General features: G+C 33.5%; 1 protein-coding gene across 1 annotated transcript in view; it reads left to right on the top strand.

The window, feature by feature from the left end:
* The window catches only part of LOC105211162 (uncharacterized), a 271,702-nt gene extending 246,295 nt beyond the window's left edge, over positions 1-25,407 (top strand). Inside the window, exon 7 of the mRNA XM_029039568.2 lies at positions 23,578-25,407. Within this exon, the coding sequence (XP_028895401.2) occupies positions 23,578-24,581 (1,004 nt within the window). The 3' untranslated portion in view covers positions 24,582-25,407. The remainder of the gene's footprint in view (positions 1-23,577) is intronic.
* The last annotated feature ends 456 nt before the right edge of the window (positions 25,408-25,863 follow it).

Genomic DNA, 25,863 nt, shown 5'->3' on the forward strand with positions numbered 1-25,863 from the left:
AAATTCAAAAGGCAAAAAGGCGGAAGCGAGATATTTATAACAGCAAAATATCATAAAAATTTTTACCAAAAAATGTCTAAAAGAACCTTGAGCATTATTTGAAGTCATATACCATATCCATGTAATTCTTTACTTATTTTTATAATTTTAGATTAGTTATGGGAAATATAAATTTTCCACAATTTCTTGGCTCTAGAGAGTGGCAAGTAGAATAAACAACTGGTACAAAACTAATACAATGGCAAAAATCTATATTATAATAAATACTAAATAATTAAACGAATCGAACAGCAACTGGTATAATTAACAAAACTGATTTAATCCATTAGAGGATTCCATGTAATAAATTTATCAAAACGAACAAATACCTGGCATAAATAAAAAACTGGTATAATCTAATAACGATTTCATTGTAATGAATTCAACGCATCGAACTGGCATAAATCAGAGTACTCCTATAAACCAATTCCTTGTACGGAATTTAACGAAACTGGTATAAATAGAAAACTGGTGTAATTCAATAACGGGTTTCTTGTAAGGAATTCAACATGTCAAACTGGCATAAATCAGAGTACTGGTACAAACCAATAACGAATCCCTTGTAATAAATTTAACGAATCGAACGAGCAACTGGCAGAAGTAACAAAACTGGTATAATTCATGAGTGTTTTTTAATCATAAATATAATTTTTTTTAGCCATTTTATAACTTCTGAATTTCACTCCATCGTTTGCATCTATGAACTTCCAATACTTAAAGATTTTTCAAGCACATTTCATACCGTATTCATCCACACAACGACTTTCCGAGTAACCGAGTGAGTCAAAGTGCAACAAACCACAAAGAGAATAAAGCGCACAAAATTAGAGGTTATCAAACGCCAAGCGTCAGCTTTACAAGCAGCTGATTACATAAAGATTATGCACACATGATGATTACTGGCACACATACAATTGTACTTATAATCTTCGTGGATGATGCAATTATTATTATATGCTTTTCATTTTTTTTTTTTTTTTTTTTTTTGATACTGCGCCAAAATCTTTGTTTGATAACAAATTCACTTGTATTTCAAGAAGTTTGTGCGTCGCCTTGAGCGCTGAGCGAAAATTTGCTTACAACCACAAAATCCTTTATTATCTCTAAAGCGCATTGCATTGCCGCCGACCTAAAGGCAGAGCATTTAAGCTAAAGCTGACTGCGTACAAAGCATCGCCTCTTTTGCTTTTCTAGAAAGATTTTCTGCTCGTCAACACACACTCATTTTGGACTTTTCAACGAACTCAGTGAATGCGTCTTATACCCAACGCATAAATGATGTAATGTGGCGAGTTAAGATTGCTTTTGGAACAGGCTGTGCTAAGAAGTGGAGGATTGAGAGTGTTAGCATACTTAGTTAGTAGTTGTAAAATGCATGAATTATATACGATTTTTTTTTAATATATATTTTTCTGAAAATTTATATTTTTTAATATTTAATATTAAAATTAACCAATTTCATTGCATTTGGTTCTCTGCTTTTTAGTTAGTACACAAACAGTCTTCAACATATTAATTCATCAGTTGCTAACAAGCGCTGGGTTTAAATAACGCCCAACAACCACAGCTTAATCAGTTGTATTTGTTGTTTTTGCTTTTCAGGACATTTTTTTTTCTTCTTCTGCCACAATATTTGCCACAAAGGCGATGCGTGATGGGATAATCTCTAGCCTAGCATAGCTTAGCGTTTGTCAATGCAGCGGCAACAGCATGTTAACGCGCAAGTGAGGCCGACGTACAAAAACAACCACAAGAAGGAGTAAAGGGTGTTTGTATGTTTGTGGGTGTTTAGTATGAGTGCAGGCTTGGTCAGACCAAAAAAAAAATTTCTAAGCGCATTTAGCTCGTTAGTTTTTTTTTTGAAAAAGTCTGTGGCAAAGGCTTTAGACAGTCATGAATAGGTTATGAATAATAATGATTCCATATTATATAATTTTATGAAATTTCTTGAATGCATATCAACAAATACGCTTCCAATCAGTGATATAGGTTAGGATAGGTCAAGGGGTGGATCTCAGCAATTGCAGAGAGTCTCACTTAGATGGATTTGACTGTCCTTTGTGATACCCGGACAATCCTGACGTATCTCTAAGATCCTTACGATTCGACAAAGCGCTGGGACTCTATTACAAAGTTCTTAAGTCGGCTAATGTCGTTTCCTGTCACTTCACTGAGTTTGCCGAAGATGTATCTACCGAGGTCCTTTAATCTAATTCTGGCGAATGCTTTACAATGAAGGAAGAAGTGCTTGGATTATTCCTCTTCGCCTTCCTCCAAACAGCTTTGTCAACTAGTGACTGGCTAGATCCTTATCCTCAACGCGCGTGTGCCTATTGGACAATAACCAGTAAGCACAAAAATTATTGCGAAGAGATGAGCCTTACAGCAGCTGTATGAACTGTTTTTGATCCGCTGCGGGTCAGAAAGACCAGATCAGTGGTATATTTTTTTTAGTCCTTTTCTACCAATCTAAGGAAAACTTTCTTAATATTATTCATCGAAATTGATCCTAATATTGTCGCTTTAGGCAGTGCCATTTATCTGATTGAATTTTTGTTTCACATTGAAAATTATCTCAATCAATAATATCAATATTATTGGCCTATAATTCTTCATAACATGTATATTTAGTTGATATCATTTATCATTTAGAGGTTAATATTAATATTGAAATCTTACAAATACACCATCTTTTTATTCCAAGGTTGTTCTTTTGCATTTTCCAGATTTATTCCATGCTCATTAACAGTTAATATTGCTTTTAGGCCTCAAGTATCATAGTAAAAGCGATTTTATGAACTTTTGGAACAGTCCCTTTTATGACAATTAAAAGATAATGTTTACTTTAATTTTTTTAATTCGAGTTTATTTTCAATTTCCGCATTGTTCTCTCAAAAATTATTTGGAACAAAAGTAAAAATTTCAGGTACATTGTTTAGGGTACCAAGTATTTATGGCAAGTTGCTACTGGTTATAATAAAAATCTGGTGAATATCCAAATTCCTTTCACAATTATTTTCACTGTTGGTACTTCGAATGCTTTTAAAGCTAAAAGGTCAGCGTCTTTTCGCTGGGCTATAATGTTAGTTGATGCAATTGAAAGCAGCTGATTTAAAATTTAGAATTTTCAAAAACATTAGTCTACTTTTAGGCGCACAAACCATTAAATATATGTTTTTATTTGAAATCACAAAAATGAATCTCAAAAAATCATCAGCGTTGTAAAAATGGTTATCTATACAGTTACTCTCATATAAAGGGTGTTTTGTAGGGTATTAAATTCCCTAAAAATATCCTCGTCTGATTATACGCTTCTAAATTCTGTAGCTATAAAAATACCGCTCATATTTCAATGCTTCTATTTGCACACATATCAACACATACTCGTACAACAACAAAACAAACAACTCAAACACCGTTACCTCCATGCATATATGTACAATATGTAAATTCGCTTGTAATAAAGTAAAATAAAACGAAATAAAATAAAATCGTGTTATAATGGCAACACTTGCAACAACTAAGTAGCAACAACGTAAACATGTGCAACATAATAATAATGCAGAGTGTGTGCGAGTGGGGAGCGAAGAATGAGGGATTACATGCATTGTTTACAACTTGCCGGCCTGCAATTGAAGTGGAAAATTACAGCCGCAAACAATGGAAATTGTCACAGCTGCATACATGCCAGCAAACGTGCTTTTGTTGATGCCAGGCAAAAATACATATATATGTATATATGTATATAAATTTGTATACGTGTTATCTGTATATGTGTGTGTATGCAGACAAAGCGAAAGGCTTACAATACAACAGATATGTAAGTATGTATGTATATCTTTATTGTTAGCGTGAACTATCACAATATCTCTAAACACTTTTCAGCGTACAAATTTTCACACATATACAGATATATATATATAAGTATGTCAAATGCACGCCTAAACACTCCAAAAAACACAAATACTTTTTTGTTGTTGTGATAAGTACATGCCTGAGCATACATGCACATATTTATTTTTACATATATATTACAAGCTGTATATACAAGCTGTAATGCATGCCACGCATATTACAACAACCACATGGAGCGCACACCATCTCACCCGTTTCACACACATTTTAGGTCAAGCCTTGTTTTTATTTAAAGCACTTACACGGCGCAACAACAACAACGCCAACACTGCTTTAAAACAAAACAAACAATAGCATATAGACTTACTTATTTGTAAGCAACAACAACAACAACAACAAGTGAAGGAAACAAACTAAAAACAATGCAGCTTACAAGACGCTCAACAATACAGTCTGCCAGAAACATACATACACATACACATCAATTATCGACAAGTGTCTGATTGTGTATCTTCATTATGTTGCGACTAAAATATTATAAGTAAGCAAAATTTACATGCAAATCACCTCTGAATATTGAATTATGTATAAAATATATGCTTCAAGCAATTACTTGTAAGCGTTCTTCAAACTAATTTTCACACACAAACACACACACATACACTCTCTCAGTAGCATCACAATCACTCAATTTCTTGGCTTCTTGCAGTGATTTTCGAAGCGTTCAAGTGTTTTTAATTAATTTTAAGCAAAATTTTCCATATCACTACATACAAATGAAGGAGTAAATATGTATGCATAATCTGTATGTAAGCAAACAAGCGCTAGTTGTGTTTTGTGTGCATTGAATTTACCCTTAAGTAAGCTTAAGTGCCATAAAGTGCCACTTATAAGACATAGACGCATGCATAATTATTGTATATATACAAATACACATACTCACACCCTTACATACATATATATACCCCTTTACATAATATATATTACATTGAAATTATTGCGTACCAATTTTCATGACAGTCAATGATTTAACGCAACAAAATAGAGTTATAAGTGTTGCTTAAATAATTTTATGCGAAATTCAATTTGGCTTATTAATTATTATGGCGTTAATTGTTCGAAATTCTAAAGTCAAATACGTGAATATATAGTTATAGAAATCAATTTGTTAACGACGACGCATTGTTTCCAAGTACTTGGCTTTGCCAAGGTACTAAATACTACAATTACTAAGCTGCCAACAACTGTCAGCATTCGAATATAATGAATTTAATTAAGATACCATTGAAATTACATGAAATTTATTTAACAATAGGAAATCATACAAATAAATGTTGTTAGTCTTAAAGAGCTGCAGTACTTAATTATTATATTGAAACTAAACCTAATTTACTTGAATTAAGCATTTCAATCAATTTTTAACGCATTGCGTCTAAAAGTAGGCAACACCTTCTTTGGTAAAAAAAATATTAATAAACTGTAAATTTAAGTTTTAAGAAATATTCGATTGAAACGATTAGAGTACATAAATCAATAGTAGAAGAAACTCTTCATTTATAAAAGCATGTTTTTACCTTATGAATAATATTGAATTGAGCTAGAAGGCCAGTGTCCATTCGCTAGGCTATAGTATTTGTTAGTGCAGCTGAACGCTGATTTAAAATTTAGAAATTTAAAAAAATTAGCCTGCTTTTAGGCGCAAAAGCCAATTATTATATGTTTGTATATGAAATCGCAAAAAATTTGACTTATAAAATCAACAAATCAAGTTGTAAAAAGGGATATCTATACAGTTACTTTCATATATAGGGTGTATTTAATCGTAATAAATTCTCTAAAAATATCGTCTTCTCATTATACGATTCTAAATTCTGTAGCTCTAAAAATACAGCTCATATTTCAATGCTTTTATTTGCACACATATCAACACATGCTCAACCGTAAAATAAAATAAAAAAATAAAAATAAAATAAAATAAAATAAAATAAAATAAAATAAAATAAAATAAAATAAAATAATTAAAATAAAATAAAATAAAATAAAAATAAAAATAAAAATAAAAATACAAATAAAATTAAAATAAAATAAAATTAAAATAAAATTAAAATAAAATAAAATAAAATAAAATAAAATAAAATAAAATAAAATAAAATAAAATAAAATAAAATAAAATAAAATAAAATAAAATAAAATAAAATAAAATAAAATAAAATAAAATAAAAATAAAATAAAAATAAAATAAAAATAAAACAAAATAAAATAAATGCAAGACAGTTATCACTAGAAATATTCGCTTGAAAACGATTAGAGTACATAAATCATTTGTAGAGAAACTCTTGATAGGAATTATATTGAATTGAGCTAGTAAGCTTGTCTGGTGAGAATCGAAAAGCCTGTTCGCACAGCCAAATTAATTGATCAATTAAAATTTTAATTGAGAAACCAGTTTTTGCACTTCGCACTGCCGACTACTCGATAATTATTGATTATAATCGAACAGCTATTATGCATTTTTGTTTTTTCTTTTCATAAGAAGTTGATAAGTTTCGTCAGCTTGCCTATCGTCGCGTAGTATTAATGCTATTTTATCAAAAAATACAGTAAAATTCCAGAAATGCATTTAATTTTCAACTCGATTAAAATCCCAACAAAAATTAATGTAGAAAAATTGGATTTGTAGCTTTTATGGTTAATCGATCCAAATCAAAACTTTAATCGAGCAAAGTCCTTTTAATTAGTTACTGTGCGAAAGGGCTATAACCCATGCGTTTTTATTTGTTAGGTGTACTACGAATGCAGAATGTTGGATATTCAATATTGTTAAGTGCCGAATTCAAGGTTTTATCATTCAGAATTTAAACAAAATTTGACTATTAATGCTATTTTCCATATATTTTATGCAGAGCGTCACCTATTGATTAGATATTTTAGGAACGAATTTGAACTGTTAAGAGGAATTTTGAAAACCTTTCGAACAAAATGAGACGTATCTACACTTAAGCTTCCTTATGAGCCTAAAATTGCAGTTTTTAAATAAATCAGAGAGTATTTTTCTAAGGATTTCTATAAAAAGTAGCATACTTTTAGGCGATCAGAATAAATTAATCCTTTCAAAAGTTAGGATTAAAGCGCATAACTATTTTCGCATTTTTCTGAGAGTAAAATTAGTATTCGTTGAGTCAGATACAGCAATGCATTGATGAATTTGTTAACTAGAAATTGTAATATATCCGATATTCCCATATACGAAAGGATTGCTGTTTTCTGAGTCAGAAAGTGTTCAATGTTGAACGTGGGTGTTGGCAGTAGAGAAAGAAATAAATAATTATGTTTCACTTCTTGATTAGACTTGTGAACTTGTGAAACGCGTTATTGTGAACTCAGATGAAATCGTTTAGTCGATAATTATATGGTGTGTAAACGAGATACGCTCAGAAGCAAAAGAGAAAAAAACTCAGAGCATACCTACTTAGTGTATGAATCCAGCTTTCTTAACAGAAGCACTCGAAGCACTTCCTTTTGGCTTTCTTCGATGACTGACGCCTGAATATTCTTTTAAAGTGGTTAGAAAGTCAAGTGTCATGGATATCTTGTTATAATCAAACGCTCCACTTTGTTTGCGCTGCTTGTTTGAATACCAACCGCACTTTTCTTCGAACTCAACTTAGTACATTAATTCAAGTATACGCTGTGTATGACAACATTTCAATAACGCCGAGTCCTCAGCATCACCTATGGTTACACTACCAATGAAATGAAAAAAAAAGAAGAAGTCAACGCTGACATCTGCCAATATTTACGCAACGACTGTTTACGAGAAAATGAGACATTTATCTGTTAAAAATTGTCTTGGCCCTACAATATTAAAATCTATACGTGCGTTTGCAATGTTTACACAGCATCGCACATGCATTAACGCCCACGAAATCATAAGCAAATAACAAGCTTATTCATACGTACTTATTGTGTCATGGGCGTGAGAGAGAGTGAGATTTTTTTTTTTCTCATCATCCAACCACACAATGTTTACAGACAGACACTCACATAGAAAAGTGTGCGTACATGTTAACTGAAAATAGACAGCGATAACTGTATGTGGAAAGCTTTCAATGTGTGTGTGTGTACGCGTATATATGTAGCGCACAAACAACAAAAGCAAACATTTTTTTTGGCCAGCGCACAGAGCACGCATAGCGTAGATGACGATTTGGACCAAATGTTGACAGGAATTATTAATATTGTACGTGGTTCAAATAATTCATGGAATTTCCTACTCATATTTAAATGCGCATTGTGGTCGACAACTGTGGGTAGTCAAGGCGACAAATGCGGTTTAGGTGGTTATGTCGAAATTACTTTTTCCCTGCACACCATGGCGTATGAGTGACTGCACGGGTGTGTGTGTATTTGTGTGTTGCCAGCGGATTACGTAGATTTATATGTATATAATATTGTTTGTCTTTTGCATTTCACTATATAAGAATATATATGTATGTATTTATGTTTTGCTGCTGCAAAAATATGTGGAATTATGTGTCTTTATTATATTTTTATTTTATCATACTTCTGCATACACACGTAGCAACACTTTAGCACAAAAGTAGTTTTGTAAAGGCATTTCCTTGAGATGAATTGCAATATTAAGCGAATCCGCCCTCAATCACTTTGCTCTTACACTCTGTGTGTGTGTGTTGTGAACGGAAGAGTTGTTTGTTAGTTTCAACCAACTTGGGTAGATGCATAGCATATATCTGCATAAAGGGTTCCTCGTTTGGGTTGTATAGTAATATTTTTTTCTTCTTATTCAGTCAATGCTATACTGTACTATAAAAATTTAATGAATTAAAAATCTATTTCATGTCAAATATTTTTCAAAAAAATTCCAAAAATATTATATTGACTTCACGTTTTTAATTATGAACTTGTGGAACACATCTTCGCGAACTCAATTCGAATCGTTCTGGTGATTATTATGTGGGGTTAAAATAAAGCCAAATCGAAGGTTGAGAAAACCACCTTGGTTTTTTTGTAAAACTAAACACGACGAACGTCAGAAACACTAAATTTCACATAAGAAATGGCAGATGGAAGCTACACTCAGATTTTTTTACAAAATGGAAAATGGGCGTGGCATCCCCCACTTATGGGTCAAATACCATATCTCAGGAACTACTCGACCGATTTCAATGAAAGTTGGTTTGTAATAGTTTCCTTACATCCCAATGATATGTTGTGAAAATAGGCCAAATCGCTTCACCACCGCGCCTACTTCCTATATACCAGAACTTTGAAGACTATCTGAATCGCTTACTTTACAATATATAAAGTAAACACTAGTGAAGATATCGGTGCAGAACTTTGCACAAATACTACGCTTATAGTGTGGCAGCCCCATTCTAAAAATCGCCGAAATCGGACCATAAGTTTTTAAGGCCCCATATATCGAACACGAGGACCTCGGTACTTCTAACCTAATATTAGGGTTTCCAACTTTCAATGGACTTTATACAATATATATGACGAATATGTCGGTCAAATTGTGTATTATAAAATATTAATAAAGTTAAATAAATAAATTGCGAGAGTATAAAATGTTCGGTTACACTCGAACTTAGCCCTTCCTTACTTGTTTTTTAGTATATTTAGATAAGGTAGACGACTTTAACAACAGATCGTTATCGAACTTTAAATTTAAAATAATTCAAATCCAAATCATCAAATAGTGATTCTTTCGTAGAGGAAACTCATGGAAACAAAAATAAATATTTCTGGATAAATATCAGAGAATCTTTAAGTGTTTTGAAATTCGAATGATTTTATTTGGACTTTTGAAAAAAAGAAACTTTTCATTTCTCAAAACTTATTGGGAAACCCTTTATAAACACTTATTTTACTATCTTAAATATTCTACCCATTAAGATTAACCAACGTTATATTCATTTATTTGTACTCACAATAAAAGTAAATCATAAGCAGCTTACCTAATACGACCATAAGCTAATGGACAGCGGTGGTTCAGCGCAAATATGCTGCGCTTATTTTACATTTAGATTTCAAATGAGTTCTTAGAAATTACCATGAAAAGAGAATTAAATTTTGATAAGTATTATAAAAATTTTATATTTTTCCACGAGCGGTCTATGGTAATGACAGATTTTTTTATAGCAGTATTCAGCGATATTTGTTTTCAGAACACATAAGAAACACTCAATTTTGAACTCAACTTGTATTCTCTAGAATTGAAGTCTAAGTCAAATATGAAGTGAAAAACGGAAATAATAGAGGGAAAATCTTGTTGTCTCAAAGTATTTAATTTTTACCTATAATAAGATTATATATCATATATTCGAGGTGTGTACAAAAAATAACGTGAATTTGTGTTTTTTGAAAAGAAAAAAAAAATTATTCATTTGTCTACATTATTGTTGTCACCCAGCTTCTTCCATCGTCGAAACACTTCTCAAACTCGATTTTTTGGATAGCTTTGGCACATTTAGCGTATTCTGGTATGCTTGTGAAGCGACGACCTTTTATGGTTGAAACTAGGCATAAATCCATAAATCATACGAAGTCATGTCTGGCGTTTATGGAGTCTTTTGATAATTGGTCACTTAAAAATTCACGAAATTTTCAAATTCCCGTAATTTTTTTAACACACCTCGTATGCATAGCATAGACTTCAGATGAAAGCATAGAATTAGACTTTTGTACTAAAAATGAAATTCGAGCATATATTCGCTATTTACAAATATTTGATACAGCATACCTTCAAAGACCTATACAATTTTTCAAACATTTTCAAGCTCTTTCACTTCTGCAAGATAATGTAGAGCATATTTAAGATACATATTTGTTGCTAAAACTATCATAATATTGACATTTCCAAACAATTTAAAACAATACCTTAAACACCATAACGCCGCACGCTTTATGCAAAGCAATGCAGTTGCTGTCGGAAACATAAAGCAGCACACGCTTCATGATTTCACCGGAAGGATATGCGCATGCATGCCAAGAAGTCCACAAGCAAACGCTGGAGTGAATACAAGTCAAGCTTTAAGCGCAACCAAATACACAAATAAACATATACAAATGTATGTATATGTATATTTGTATGCATGTGTGCATAAATACAGAATTTATATACAAGATACTTGTGCGTACCATACAAATATGAGCGCATTCATTTAAGTGTAGTAGTAAATGAGATATCTTCAGAAAATCCGCTAGATTTATGACATCAACTACTTAAAAGACGCATACATCATAGACACAGAGACACACAGCGAAACACACACACGAACTTATTAGTGCATCGCTTAAGCATATATGTATTTGCTTGAATAACTGCTTGGCTGATTGTGTGTATTTCTGGCTGTAATTTACTTGCATACAAATGCAAACAAATTTCCAAGCATTATGAACACACAAAAGGCAATAACAAACAAAAGTTTAAGACAAATGCACTGCAGCGCTGATAACTTTCGTAAACACCACCAAAAATACACAAGCACACACACACACACACACACACAAAAACACTTGTTTGTATATGAATATACATGATCATATGTGCACTTGTATACGTGTGTGCTTGTGCTTGTATTAATGTGCTGCTTAAGCCTTTTGCTAGTTTTCTCTGGAAACGTTTTAGTTGCTTCCGCCTTTTCGAGTTTTTCTTACTCGCATTTTTTTATTGTTGTTGCTGGTGTATGCTAATAAAATAAGCTTATGGATGGAAAAATGAAAGTATATATTTTTCATGTAGAAATATATAATCTTCTCTCCAAATATATGTATGTAATAAAGCAAAAAACTATATCACCTTAAGTGAAATGGTCAATTACTCTTGTTATATAAGCACTTTTGTACGAAATTCTTGATAAAAATGCTTATAGGGTCAATGATACCCTAGTAAATCCGAAATTCTTCGAAGTTCTTTTAATGTATTCTTTTAATATCTCATACCACTTATAAAGAAAGGCATGTGCGAGGTAGGCATCTCCTTTGTAATTGTAGGTGATTGGAGTGGAACCGTTTAGCCGGTTATAGCCGAATCGGTGATAGCGTGCCACTACTCTCTTTTCCTCGCAGTTTGGCGCCAGTTGGAGATCCCAACCCAGGTCGCTTTCCATCTGGTCCCTCCAATGAAGTGGAGGCCTTCCCCTTCCTCGGCTTCCTGCGGCGGGTACTGCATCGAACACTTTCAGAGCTGGAGTGTTTTAGTCAATTCGGACAACATGACCTAGCCAGCGTAGCCGCTGTCTCTTTATTCGCTGAACTATGTCAATGTCGTCGTATAACTACTACAACTCATCGTTCAATCGTCTGCGGTATACGCCGTTGCCAATGTTCTGAGGACCATAAATCTTGCGCAAAATTTTCCTCTCGAAAACTCCTGGTGTCGTCTCATCTGATGTTGATATCGTCCACGCTTCTGCACCATAAAGCAGGACGGGAATGATAAGCGACTTATAGAGTTTGATTTTTCAATTGCCTATTCAGTTCAAAGTAGCACATGTTGGCAAGAGTGATTCTGCGCTGGATTTCGAGGCTGACATTATTATCGGTGTTGATTCTGGTTCCTAGGTATACGATTTTATCTACAACTTCGAAGTTATGACGTGGGAGCCAAGACGAGATTCCACTGACTGTTTGTTTGATGACGGGAGATATTTCGTCTTGTCCTCATTGACCTCCAGACCCATTCGCTTCGCTTTCTTACTCAGGCGGGAAAAAGCAGAACTAACGGGTGTTGCTTCCCATTATATCGATATCAGCTGTACACTCTTATAGAAGATTGTACCTTTTCTATTTTTCTATTTAGCACTGCAGCTCATATTTTTTTTCCAGCATCAAGTTAAGTTAAGCCACATCCTTTGACAATGGTCAAATATTATAATTGAACAAGTGTAACATTTTCCAGTCATTACAAGTTCATTCTAAAGATAAAACAATATTTAAAATTAATTATTATTAGAGAACAAAATTTCATTCTCTAAGCCCTAACTTATACTAATATTAACCACCACACCGAGACTACAGTGAGAGGTTTTGATATGTTATATTTCTATATATATATCAGGACTACTATTACTACTCAGCAGTACAGGAACTGATTTATTGTTGGATGGATCTTCCTTCCTTGCGTTCAACAAAATGGAATTTTAAAACGAAAAACCTTTATGAACTGTGAAAATTCATCGAAAAAGCCTTTGAAATGAATTTTTCACGAAAAAATAGGTCGGAGAAGTCAGCCCTAAAAAAGACCTTATACTCGAAGACTCGAAGTATACTCTAGTTCGCGCATGCTGCCTCTCCGATCCCCAAACATGGGCTTTTTACCTTTTTAACATAGTCAATGAGATGAAGATAGGTTTCTTTAGAGAACATTGTCTTTGAATAAGATTGTCTTGACACCGACTTGTTGTCAATTTTGTCGTCAGCAAAGGAATGTTATACTACTATGAAACAACTTTTGAATCACCCATTATTACATATACACATTTTAAATATATTTGTGACTTATCCACCCAAACTGGCTAGATAATATTACTTAGTTCAAGTAAAGCTTTTAATTACCAACATAATTCCTTACAACAACACATAAATATCTCCAATAATACACCCACCCAAAAACACATACCAACTATTGCGGAACAATATGAGCATTCTTCTTTTGTTCTCATATCATTAAATTCGGTTAATTTTCTTCGTAAACGTGCTTGGAAGATAAAGCTCAAGAAAAGTAAAGCAAGCTCCTGCCTAAGGCATTGAGAAATGTCTGTTGCTCTCACAAATATTTGTGCTTACATAACGGTATGTACATACATGTATTGTACACATGTACCGTTGTTTTCATGTTTGTATGCACAAACAATACTTGTGGTCGTAATTAATTATGAGCTGTCATAATATGTAAGCCATTGCTTGATCACCGTAATAGAAATTCCTTGTACACTCCATCATCTACATTGGCTTGGCATGCTTAACACATGGAGAACACAAATGACGTTTCTCCTCAATGCGGCCGCTTAAACCGAGCAAGCGTCATTACTGAGTAATGTGTCACTTTCAATGGAGCCATAGGACAATGTAGAATGGGGTATATCGCATGCAATGAAGCTTTATAATTTGTATGTATACTATAGCTTTGTGATTTTGGCAGTCTTCTAAACGGAAGCACCAATTCTAAATATAATATCACCTTGAGGTGGAATGAGTAAACATTTAGAAAATTTTTCAGTTTTTGAAGTTATAATTCGAGTGATTAACTTAATTTAGTAGTAGAGAGAGTGAGAGATATTTTGAATGTAACTTATTTCTTGTCCTACCTGTCTTTATACTCTACCTCGTCATTAAACACACAAATTCAATATTTTCACACACCATTTCACTTGAAAAATATTCGACAATCTAAATGGTGTTGCTCTTTGCTTAGCGAGGTACTCAACCATGTTGTGTTTATTCTATTGTAAAGTAGTACATTTTGATTTTTATTTGCCTATTTTGAGTATTCAATTTATATAAAATGAAATCAACTAACTGTAACAGCTCTCTTTCATACTCTCATGTATTGAGCTGTCCTTACAACTGTCACACTAATTTAGTTTACGTTCCAAACTGACCTCTCTAAATTGAAATTCGCAGCTTGAGTTATTATTTGAAAATGAAAATTGCAATTTGACATTGTCGGACCTTTTGACGATAAAAAAAAAAAAAAAAAAAATAAATTCAAATGAAGCTGAAAACACTATATTTACATTACCCAAACAACTTACTTGCTTGCATGCCAAATAAATTCATTTTATACATATTTATTTCAAAGTCATTGAACGATTTTATTTTGATTTATTTTTTGAACACACAGCAGGCAAATATAGCTCCCTCTTCTAGTATGTGTGACCCAGAACAGTTTGTAACAAAGATGTGTAAATTAATTTGCTATCTCATAGGAAAAGCAATCGAGTTGTACAACTAATGTATGCACTACAATACACAACAACAATGTGGTATACAATTTAACTACATTAGTTTTATAGCATGCAATTTTGTGGTGAAACTTGCAGGAGATTTTTTTATAAATATTTTTTTACAACAACAATGTGCTGACAAGTAGAAAATACACGAAATAAATAATGAGTTTTTGCAATCATTTGAGGTTAGTTGTGTGCCTTAAAAATGAAGAGTTCCATATAAAATAAATCAAGAAAATTGAAATAGTCAAATGATAAGGAAAACTTATTTGAGAACAAGACAAAGTGCATGCAAAGATATGGAGAGTGAATATAATACGAGGGCTGCTATATATATTTCTGGCATAATAATGAAAATAGGAATATTTATGAACGAAAATGGTTTTATTGTTTTTCAAAATATTCTCCATCAAGATTTATACACTTTTGCATGCGCTCAAACCAATTTTCGAAGCACTTTTTTTGAGCCTTTTTTGAGCGATTGTCAAATTGTACGGGATCCAACGAGAACAAACCTTTTTTACGGCCAGGTGTTCATGCAATATCGAATGTATGCTGGTGGGAGAAATGCATAGGCATGCCTCTATCTGAAGGTATGTTACATGACGGTCTTGCATTATCAGTTCACGTACGGCATCGATGTTTTCTGGCACAACGGCTGTTTTTGGACGACCTTCACGGAATTCGTCTTAGAGCGAGCGCCGGCCACGATTGAATTCGTTGTGCCAGATTTTCACAGTGCTATAGGATGGTGCTTCATAGCCATACAAAGATTTTAGTTCATCGATGCACTCTTGTTGCGATAATCCACGTTGAAAGTTGTGAAAAATGATCGCACGAAAATGTTCACGAGTTAATTCCATTTTTTGGCCGAGATGAATTTTTTAATTCCCTGTAAATAAAACAATTCACTATTAAATGACAAAACGTGCTGAGTGATGTTATGCTAAAAAATGTCGAACTTTCCAATGGAAATGTCAGATTGCACCAGAAATATATATATAGCAGCCCTCGTAGGTTGGCAAATATATTACTCGTATCTGGCAATACTATACATCTTCCTTCTGAACCGAATCAACGCCTACGATATGCTGCTGAAACGGACCGAGCTCGACTCATTTTTGAAGCGGATGGTGACAGCCGACGAAAAATGGATCTCATACGACAATATCGAGCGAAAATAGTCGTGGTCGAAGGCCGGTGAATCGTCCCAAACAGTAGCCAAGACGGGATTGACGGCCAGGAAGGTTTTGCTGTGTGTTTGGTGGGATTGGAAAGGAATCCTCCACTATCAGCTGCTCCCATATGGCCAGACGCTTAATTCTACCATCTACTGCGAACAACTGGACCGCTTGAAGCAGGCGATCGACCAGAAGCGTACAGAAGTGGCCAACAGGAAGTGTATAGTGTTCCACCAGGATAACGCCAGACCACACACTTCGTACGTCAGAAGCTAGGGGAGCTCGGATGGGATGTTTTATTGCATCCACCATATAGCCCGGACATAGCGCCAAGTGATTACCACCTGTTCCTGTCCATGACGGTGGTATAAAGTTGAACTCAAAAGAGGCTTGTGAAAAGTGACTGTCCGAGTTCTTCGCAAATAAGGAGGGGGCTTCTACGAGGGGGTGTTATGAAGTTGCCGTCTAGATGTAAAGAGATTACACTTTTTATAAAGCATTGAAAAAGAGAAAATTTTCAACCCAAATTTCAACTCAGTTATAACCCTAAAACAACCTCAAATATGAATATACCAATATCTAAAATATATTAAAATATGAAATAAAAAATGTGTTTTTCCCAGCAGTCAAAAAATATGTATGAACCGCACTAACATATCATCAGTTATCGCATGCCATAGTTCCAGCTTTAAACAAATTAAAAAACTTTCAATTTTATCAATTAAGCTTGTCACTTGCCATGTGCGCCACAGCCATAGACTGAGAGGAATAGTTGAAGCGAAAAATTCCAATCATAGCAATGTTCATCAAAGCTGTGAGAGGGAATATTTTTACATACATACAACAACAAATAAAACTAAAAGGTTAGAGGCGATGATTTGGCGGCAATACGGGAATATACATATGTACATGGTACTACAACAATTCTGAAATATGCAAACAATTTTTGAAAAGAATATTTTTGTCGAGATAAATAGACAAATATTTTTGGTTTATTTTCTACTCTATAGATATGCATATGAATTTTAACTGAAACCTTTTGTAGTTGAAGAAGAAATCGCTCTCAAAAATTTTGAAAATTTTAATGTAAGTTGAAAAATGAAATGGTTTTGAAATAATATTTTCAAATTTTACTTTAAAATAAAACACACACAACAACAAAATGTATACACAACATTATCCAACAACAATTAACAAAAACAAGCACACACTCATACAAAGTCGTCCTCGCTTCATCAGTTAGCTAATTGACTGCTTTTGTGTGACTATTTTCACGAGCTTTTCAATTGAAATCCCTCAACCAACACAAACACACATTCGAGTACACACACGCTCTAAAACAAAAGTCATAAGTAAATAACTACAATTGTAGTTCAGCGGAGCGTTTGCTTGCGCTATTTGCCGTTGTGCTTATAGCAAGTGCGCCGCTTACAGGCAGCTCTAGCCAATTTATTGTTGTTGTTTTTTTTCACCTGTTGTTACTTTTTTTTCTTTTAAACTCATTCATCACATAGGTTCGAGTGCATGTGTTTACACACTCGCATGGCAAGCGCATACAAAGTACATAAAACAAAAGCATAACGGCATTTGTGTAAATACGAACAGTATAAAAGCCGAGCCTCAAGCTGTCATTGGTTGCACTTGAAAGTCGTTCAATAAACAATTGAAAGGATTTGAAGAGCTTTTCACACAAAAGTGGTGTAAATAAAAATAAAAAGCGCCTACCACTATTAGGATGGTGGTGGATTTTGTGGTGAGGGAAATTTTAATAAAAATTAAAAAAAATTATTTTTTTTTGTTAATTTGAAAGTTATTAATGACTAAAGAAAAGTAAATTAAGTAACCCTAAGAATATTTAATTTTCGGTTTTTTGTTTTTAGTTGCCTTCGACCATATGTGACTGCAATCTGATGCTATATCAGTGACTAATAGCGTCTCACCCTAATGCAAGTATTTTTTCTTTAATACTATTTATGGAAAAAAGGGGGGTTAACCTACAAATAAAAATTTTAAAAATAAATTGTTTACTTAAAGCTTTGATGATATAAGCACCAAATTTCCAACACATTACTCAATCACTGGCTTACATTGAGTAAAACGTACGAGTATAGAAGAAACATAAAACTACCTTTTTCTGTTAAATGCTACTACAAAAAAAGCACACAATATCAAAAACACACGATATCGTTATCTCACATTTTCCACATGGAAGAAGACTGCTAATCAATTTTTCAAAGACTTGCCTATTCTTTCACAAAAATACCTAGTTTCGCTGAGATATTTTGTTTATCATTCGAAGTATTTATTATAAAATCAAGCGGAAAGATCTGTATTCGATATATAGGGTCTATCAGAACGTGATAATATAATACATTCTTAATATCAAACCGAAATATGTTAATGAAACTAATGGTATGTAAAGAGTTTTTCAATAAGAGCGTTACAAAATACCATTATCTATGGAACTCGATTTCTTTTGCATAGCCTTCACGAGCAAGCTTCCAGAAGTCCAGACGCTGAATCCAATTTTCGACGGTTAAATCGCCCGATAGTAGTGCAATTTCACGTTCGATATTCATCAGAAGTTCATCAATCGTCACTGACTTGTTGGCATAGTCCATAGACTTGACGTAGCCACACGGGAAATAGTCTAACGGCGTCAAATCGCACGACCGAGGCGGACAATTGACTGAGCCATTTCGTGAGATACGTTCAGCAAACTTGGTTCTCAAAATAACGATTGTAACATTCGCTCTGTGGCATGTGGCACCGTCCTGTTGGAACCACATATTGTCCAAGGCTATATCATCCAATTCGGTCCAAAAATATTCGGTTATCATTGATCGATAGCGATTCCCATTCACAGTAACATGTCGCTCTTGAACATCACCGAAGAAGTGCGGCCCAATGACGCCGCCGGCCCATAAACCACACCAAACCGTAATTTTTTCGGGATGCAATGGTGATTAATCTAGTATGTGTGGATTGCTGCCTGACTAATAACGCATATTTTGCTTATTGATGAAGCCATTCAGCCAGAAATGAGCCTCATCGCTGAAGATGATTTTCGATGATGATGAAAATCCGGATCATATTTAAGTTGTTACTCCGCCCAATTCACGACGATTCTGGTGTTCAAGCGGCTTCAGTTCTTGCATTAATTTGACCTTGTAAAGATGTAGGCCAAAAACTTACACTTGAGAACGACGTATGAGAGACTCATTTGGGTCTTCCTCAATTAATGCGCTAGCGGCAGTAATATTCTCGACACTACGAGCACTTCTTTGTCTCACTGTCACGGGAACATTTTGTACTGTGCTTATGGATTAAAATGTTTACACTAGCCATACAATTGTTGATCAGACAGGTCAATTATGACGACCATAAATTGGATATAGCGCTCTTAAAGTTGAGGCCCCTGACACCGAATAACGGTAGTATTTTTTAATAATTTCAACTCATTGTTGGATCGCATATCTTTCCATGATGAAATGGCAAACCTTATTGATGAGAAATGTCAAAAGAGCGGGAAAAAATATCGCCTCGATTGTTGTCGCTATCGGTCTACTTTTGTAGCGTCTCTTTTGAAAAAACCTTTACATATATCTGACGGGTAAATATTGAAACTGGCAGAGGAACAATATACATATTTCGTTTATAAGGCTTACGGGAAGATTGGCATCGATTTTGGTCATACATAAAATTATATTATGATTGTATACAGTATATAGGGAGCTAAAAAGATGGAGGTCCCAAAATTCATGAGCCAGTTTCGCCGATTTTCGGACCAGGGTTGCCATATTTCAAAAACACTATGTATGCTAGATTCTATTTCGTTTTATTCCGAGTGGTCCTATATCCCAGCTACGAACTATGTAAATATATAAATAAATATATTCCGTTATCGCTTTTTGGTAGGCGCAATAACAATGGTAGAATGTCAATTCCAAAAAAATATCGAAGCAAACCAAAGAACCCACAACAAATTCAATAATTATTCTATAGAGACAGAAATAGCACGATGTCCCACATAAATATGTACATTTTTAACTTTCAATAAAAGGTGAACAATAACAATAATTTTTAATTTATAAAAAAATAGAAGAAGAAACTCAAATATTTTTTGCTATTTAATTAGGGCTTTACAACATTCATAAATATTTTGTTGAAATGCGTCATATTCACGCACGGCACTATTAGCGGATTTTATATAGAACAAAAATATTTACCTTTTAATTTATTTTAAAAGCGGGCAAATGATGGTACTCACAAAAAAATGCATTTAATTTATGTACATGCAAAAGTATAACGTAGTGAAAAGCGAACACAAACGCATGCTAGGCTGACTGTACATAAGTTGATGACAGCAAACAACAAAAATTTACATGTCAACGGAATTACGCATTTCGAGTGAAATGCAAAACGCATGTGGAATCAGACTTTTTGTTTCGCACAAATAATGCAATTCGCAAAAAAATTACAGCATGCGAGGAAATAGTGGGAGTTATCATGTGCTGAAATTTACATGTGTATATCAAGCGAAATAAAATAGAAATGAATTATGAAAAGTTGAATGTGAAATAATTTTGTTGGCTCTGCAGCTTGTAAATATAATGAAAAAACTTTTATTTTAAATGTATAATAAAAGTCTCATTTCAACTAAGTATTTTGTATATTTTAGATAACTTTTTTTTTTTTGTTAAATAATAATAATATTTTTTTTTAATTAACTTTTTTTTTAATAATGTAAAAGTCTACTTATACATAAAAAAATATCGCATGCGATTTTTTTAATATTATGTTTTTTTGCAAATATTTGTGTGAAATACTACTAAATTCTCAAAAAAATACTTACAAACAGGTTAAAAAAAAATTGTAACATGCGATTTTTTATTATAATAACTTTTTGCGTTCAATTCGTTTTCGTTAAATATTAGAAATAAAATACACAATTAATTCAATTGTAAAAAATTTGAAAAAATATCGCATGCGATTTTTTGACATAAAAGAAGAATCAACATATGTAGATATCACATATGCCCTCGTATAGAATTGTTGAAATTATGCAAAAAACTGCAACAAATATCAACACATTATGACACTCGTTGGCATTAATAAACCAACAATGACTTTTCATTTTTGACAGCTAAATATTTCATTAAATTGTGGCATAAAATGAATATATCAACAGTGCTATTGTGAGTTTATTTGTTTTTATAAAATTCGCATTGTTTTGCTGTCACTAGTGGGACTGGTGTTAAATTACTGTGCAACGCATGGAAATCTGAAACATTCATAATATTTACACATTATCATTAATTTAGCTGGTGGCTTAATTAATATTTTTGCAAACCTTTTGTTACACTGAGGTGTGCGGCAAATGCATGTGAAAACGCAAATAATATGTGTAGCTTTAAAATTTTTTGTGGCATGTGGCTTTTTAAGCCCATTGTTGTTGGATTTTTCAGCAACTATTCATTATTGACGCAAAACAATTTGATATGTGATAAATTAAACAAATTGGATACGTTATATTTCATTAATTTTGTTGAATTTAAGCTACATTAATAAATAAATAATTGTAACATGATATTTCTTTGGTAAACAATAAGTTTGCATATTAGTTCATAAAGGTGCACAATCATTTTAATTGATTTTTCAATGAATTTTCCATAATTTTTTTAAATGACGTATAATATAATACTTTACATTACAATATACATCTCAGGAACACCACAGCGTATGAGTAACATTGTGCTCATATATTGCGCGGTTGCCTCGTATTACAATTACAGCTTATGTATATATATTTTATTCACAAAAAAAGAAGAATCAACACGAAAAGTGATCAGGGTGACGAAACAAGTTGAAATGTGTATCTGTCTGTCCGTCCACCCATGCAACGGATAAATATGTAGAGTAAAACTTAAGATATCTTGACGAAGCTTGATTTCCTTGGAATCGTGGTCGAAATCCGACCATTGTCTCGTCCACAAAACGGCGAAAATCGGAAACGTATAAAGTATCATAAGTAAGCCATAAGCTATAAAAGTAAAATTTGGTACAGAGTATCACACCAGGGAGAGGCATATTTGGATGTAATATTTTTTGATAAGTAGGTGTGACCCCGCCCCCAAATAAGTTTTTTGTATATATCTCGCAAACCACTAATGCTATATAAACTAAACTTTCTCATTACACACCATGATAATCGATGAAATCGTATAATAATCACGCTCACCTCCCATACAAAATGTTGAAAATTACTAAAATTGCGTTAACTCACTAATGAAAAACGTCAAAACTACTAAATTTGACAAAAGAAATGGCAAAATGAAGCTGCAGTGAGATTTTTTTAAATTGTAAATGGGCGTGGCATCTCCCATTTTTGGGTTAAAAACCATATCTCAGGAATTACTCGACAGATTTCAATGAAAATCAATATATAATAATTTCTAGACACTCTGATAACACGGATGAAAAATGGGAGAAAACGGGTCACAGCCACGCCTACTTCTCATATAATTAAATTTTGAATTCCATCTCATTTCTTTAATTTATAATATATACATTAGGAACCAATGAAGATATCGGAATAAAACTTTACACAAATACTGTATTTGAGCTGTGGCATCACTTGTGAAAAATTCGTCGAGATCGGACTATAACTTTTCAATACCCCGGATATCGAACATGAAGAATTCAGTGCCTAAGGGTAATTTTTCACCGAAATCTCTCAGATATTTTAATTTTAATTTAATTCAGAAGGAGTCTTTTTCTTCTAATAATGCGTCTTTGTACCAAAAATTGTTAAAATCGGGTCAATACTTCCTCTAGCCCCCATATTGCTCATATACTGATTTTCAAACTTCTGGTGGACTTTATAACGGTTAATATGTGAGATATCTAAATTTGGTGAGCATATATGTAGTCTTGGAGATAGTGTACCTTGGTGGTGAAAATTACCGAAATCGGTTCAGGAATTACCTCAGCACTCATATATCATATATGATGATTTTCGTTATTCTATTGGGCTTTATGTTGAATATATGGGTCAAATTGTTTGTTATCTTAATAAAGCTATCTCAATAAATTGCGAGAATATAAAATGTTCGGTTGCACCCGGTTGTTTTTGCTCTAATGTCAAAAATATGAACATATGGAACACTTCATTTATAAAATTGCTCATGAAAATGCAAAACTTGTGAGCTGCGTTATGATTCGTCAATTCAAAACATCAAAAAAAAAAAATAAAAAAATTTAAATTCATAATTTCACAACATCACATATGCAAAATCTGTAAGTGAGCTCATTCATATGGTCTCACTTGTTGCTCACACACTCTCTCTCTCTTTCTCTATTATGCAAACGAAAAGCGTACTGCCACCCATACATCTAAGCGGCATCACGTAGACACTCAGTGGCTTGCATTATGCATTATTATTGTTATTATTAGAATTAGAATTGCATATTTTAGCATAAGAACAAAACAAAATTGTTGAAATTAGTTCGGCCCATCATTTCAGGTGAACATCCGGAGGCGATGCAAACCGGCTCATCCGGCTGTCAGTTTAGTTGGCTAACAATTTTCCTGCTCGTCGCCGTTGTGCTCGGCTATCAGCAGCAAAATTTCGTACTCACTGCAGTGTGTCTAGTCGGCGCAACAACAACAACAACAACAACTGTAGCAACAACATCGTCAAATGTAAGCGATCATATTGTTGCAGCGCACATAAGACCAACAGCAAGAACAACAACACCAACAAAAGCAAAAAGCACAGTTAAGCGTCAATTGCTGCAGACAAAGCAAACAATGGCTGATGCAACTGCAACAGCAACAACAAAAACAACAACACTAGCGGTGCATAATAGCGAAATTGCTGTTAAAACAACAACTGTGGAAGACATATATGTTACACTTGCTACTGCAACACAAAAACAAGCAATGTTAGGCCAACAACAACAACAACAAAGCGGCGACGTTATGAATGTCGTAACAGCAACCAACACAGCAACAAGTTCAAGTGTGTCCGTAAGAGGCTCAACTGCTGCCCTTACAGCGCCAAAAGCAACGACAAATGCAACAAAAACGACAACAACAACAAAATTTTACTGCAATACAACGTATATGCCCACCGGCTCAAACGCCAACAATCACATAGCCGCCGGCACCCAATTCCAGCTGGCACAAGCAGATAGCAGAGGCGGCAGTCGCCTCCTTGCCACCACCTGCGGCGGCACCAGTGTGAGCAGCATTAAACCCAAAATCGACTGCAATAATATGATAAACAAAAGTGGGTCCAAAAGCAGCAATATTAAGCTCGCTCATTTTGGCAACTACAACTACAACAGCAATAACAACAACAACAAATACAGTGGGTATACTTCACTAGCGACTTTAGGCAGCAAACGCTCAGAAAGTTATGTGACAAGTGAAAGCTGCAGTGACAGCGATCTTTACAGTAACAACAACAACAATAACAACCATGAAACGACGTGTCACTCCAACAGCTACGACGACGTCAGATGATGCGTTTGCCTTGTTGGGCAGCGGCCAGCGCATTGATAACGGTACGCACTCGTAATGTTAAATGGAAAATTCTCATTTCAATGGCAAAATTCATTCGGTTCGAAAAAGCAATGGCCGTGCCAAATTGCTTGGCATATAATATGCACGCGCATCGCTCAAACACATAGCCAATGGGCTATTAACGTAAGAGCGCATGCATACGTAAGTATGTGTGTGTGAGTTGATGGCAGCCTGCAACTATTTTATCTGCAAGTACTTAAGCGCAGGCCATAAGTGATGCGCAGCGGTGCCATTCACAATGAAGCTTTCCATTTTTCGGTGATGGCGATTTTTAAACAGACAAATTTGCGTTGATTTCATGGAAGAGAATTTAAAATAAAAAAAAATTAAAAATTAAAAAAATAAATAAATTTAAATATAAAATTGAAAAATAAATATAAATAAAAAATAACAAAAAATAAACTAAAACTTTTCGTACCAAATTGAAGCGATTGCTGACATGTGACATACAGACACACATTTGATACGCATGCACATGCGTACTGTTAGTCAATAAAATCCTTGAACTGTAAGTGAAAAAATTAATATAATTATTCATTTAATTAAATTTAGTGTATAAATTAGCAGAGTGTTTGTTAGAGTAAATTAAATGAAATAGTTAAGCAATTACTAATAGTCTAACTAATATTAGAAGCGTGGAAAAGCGTAGTGTGGCGTCATTATTTTATAAAAAAAAATATTATAATTTTATTAATGAGATTTAATTAATTTGCTTTAATTAATTCGAAATTATTTTTATGCTAGAAATACATTCCATAATTTTTAGCTGCTATTGGAATTTTTACAAGTGTTGGAACGCCATACAACCTAGAAATTCGTTTGACTAAATTAATTTTAAATTAATTTTTATGGTTTCTTAATTTGTGATTAAATTTTGTAAACATTTTTGTATCATTACCATCACATTAGAATTAGACTTTTTTAACAAAAAAAAAGTGATGTTTTGTTGGACTATTACTGGTATCCCTACTCGCCGTTATTTTTTTATAAATTGCAGTATTTTTCTACGACTTCGTTGGTAATACATTTCATACAGCCTTTTAACACAGAAAAATTAATTGATCAATTAAAATTTTGATTGAGAAACCAGTTTTTATCTTTCACACAGCCGGCTAATTGATAAACGATCAGCTGTTATACACTTTTGTTTTTGCTTTTCATAAGAAGTTGGTAAGTTTCAGCAGCTGATTGCTATTTTTAGCCGCGACATCTACCGTCGTGT

This window comes from Zeugodacus cucurbitae, chromosome 4 (genome assembly GCF_028554725.1).
Source record: "Zeugodacus cucurbitae isolate PBARC_wt_2022May chromosome 4, idZeuCucr1.2, whole genome shotgun sequence".
Taxonomy (NCBI): domain Eukaryota; kingdom Metazoa; phylum Arthropoda; class Insecta; order Diptera; family Tephritidae; genus Zeugodacus; species Zeugodacus cucurbitae.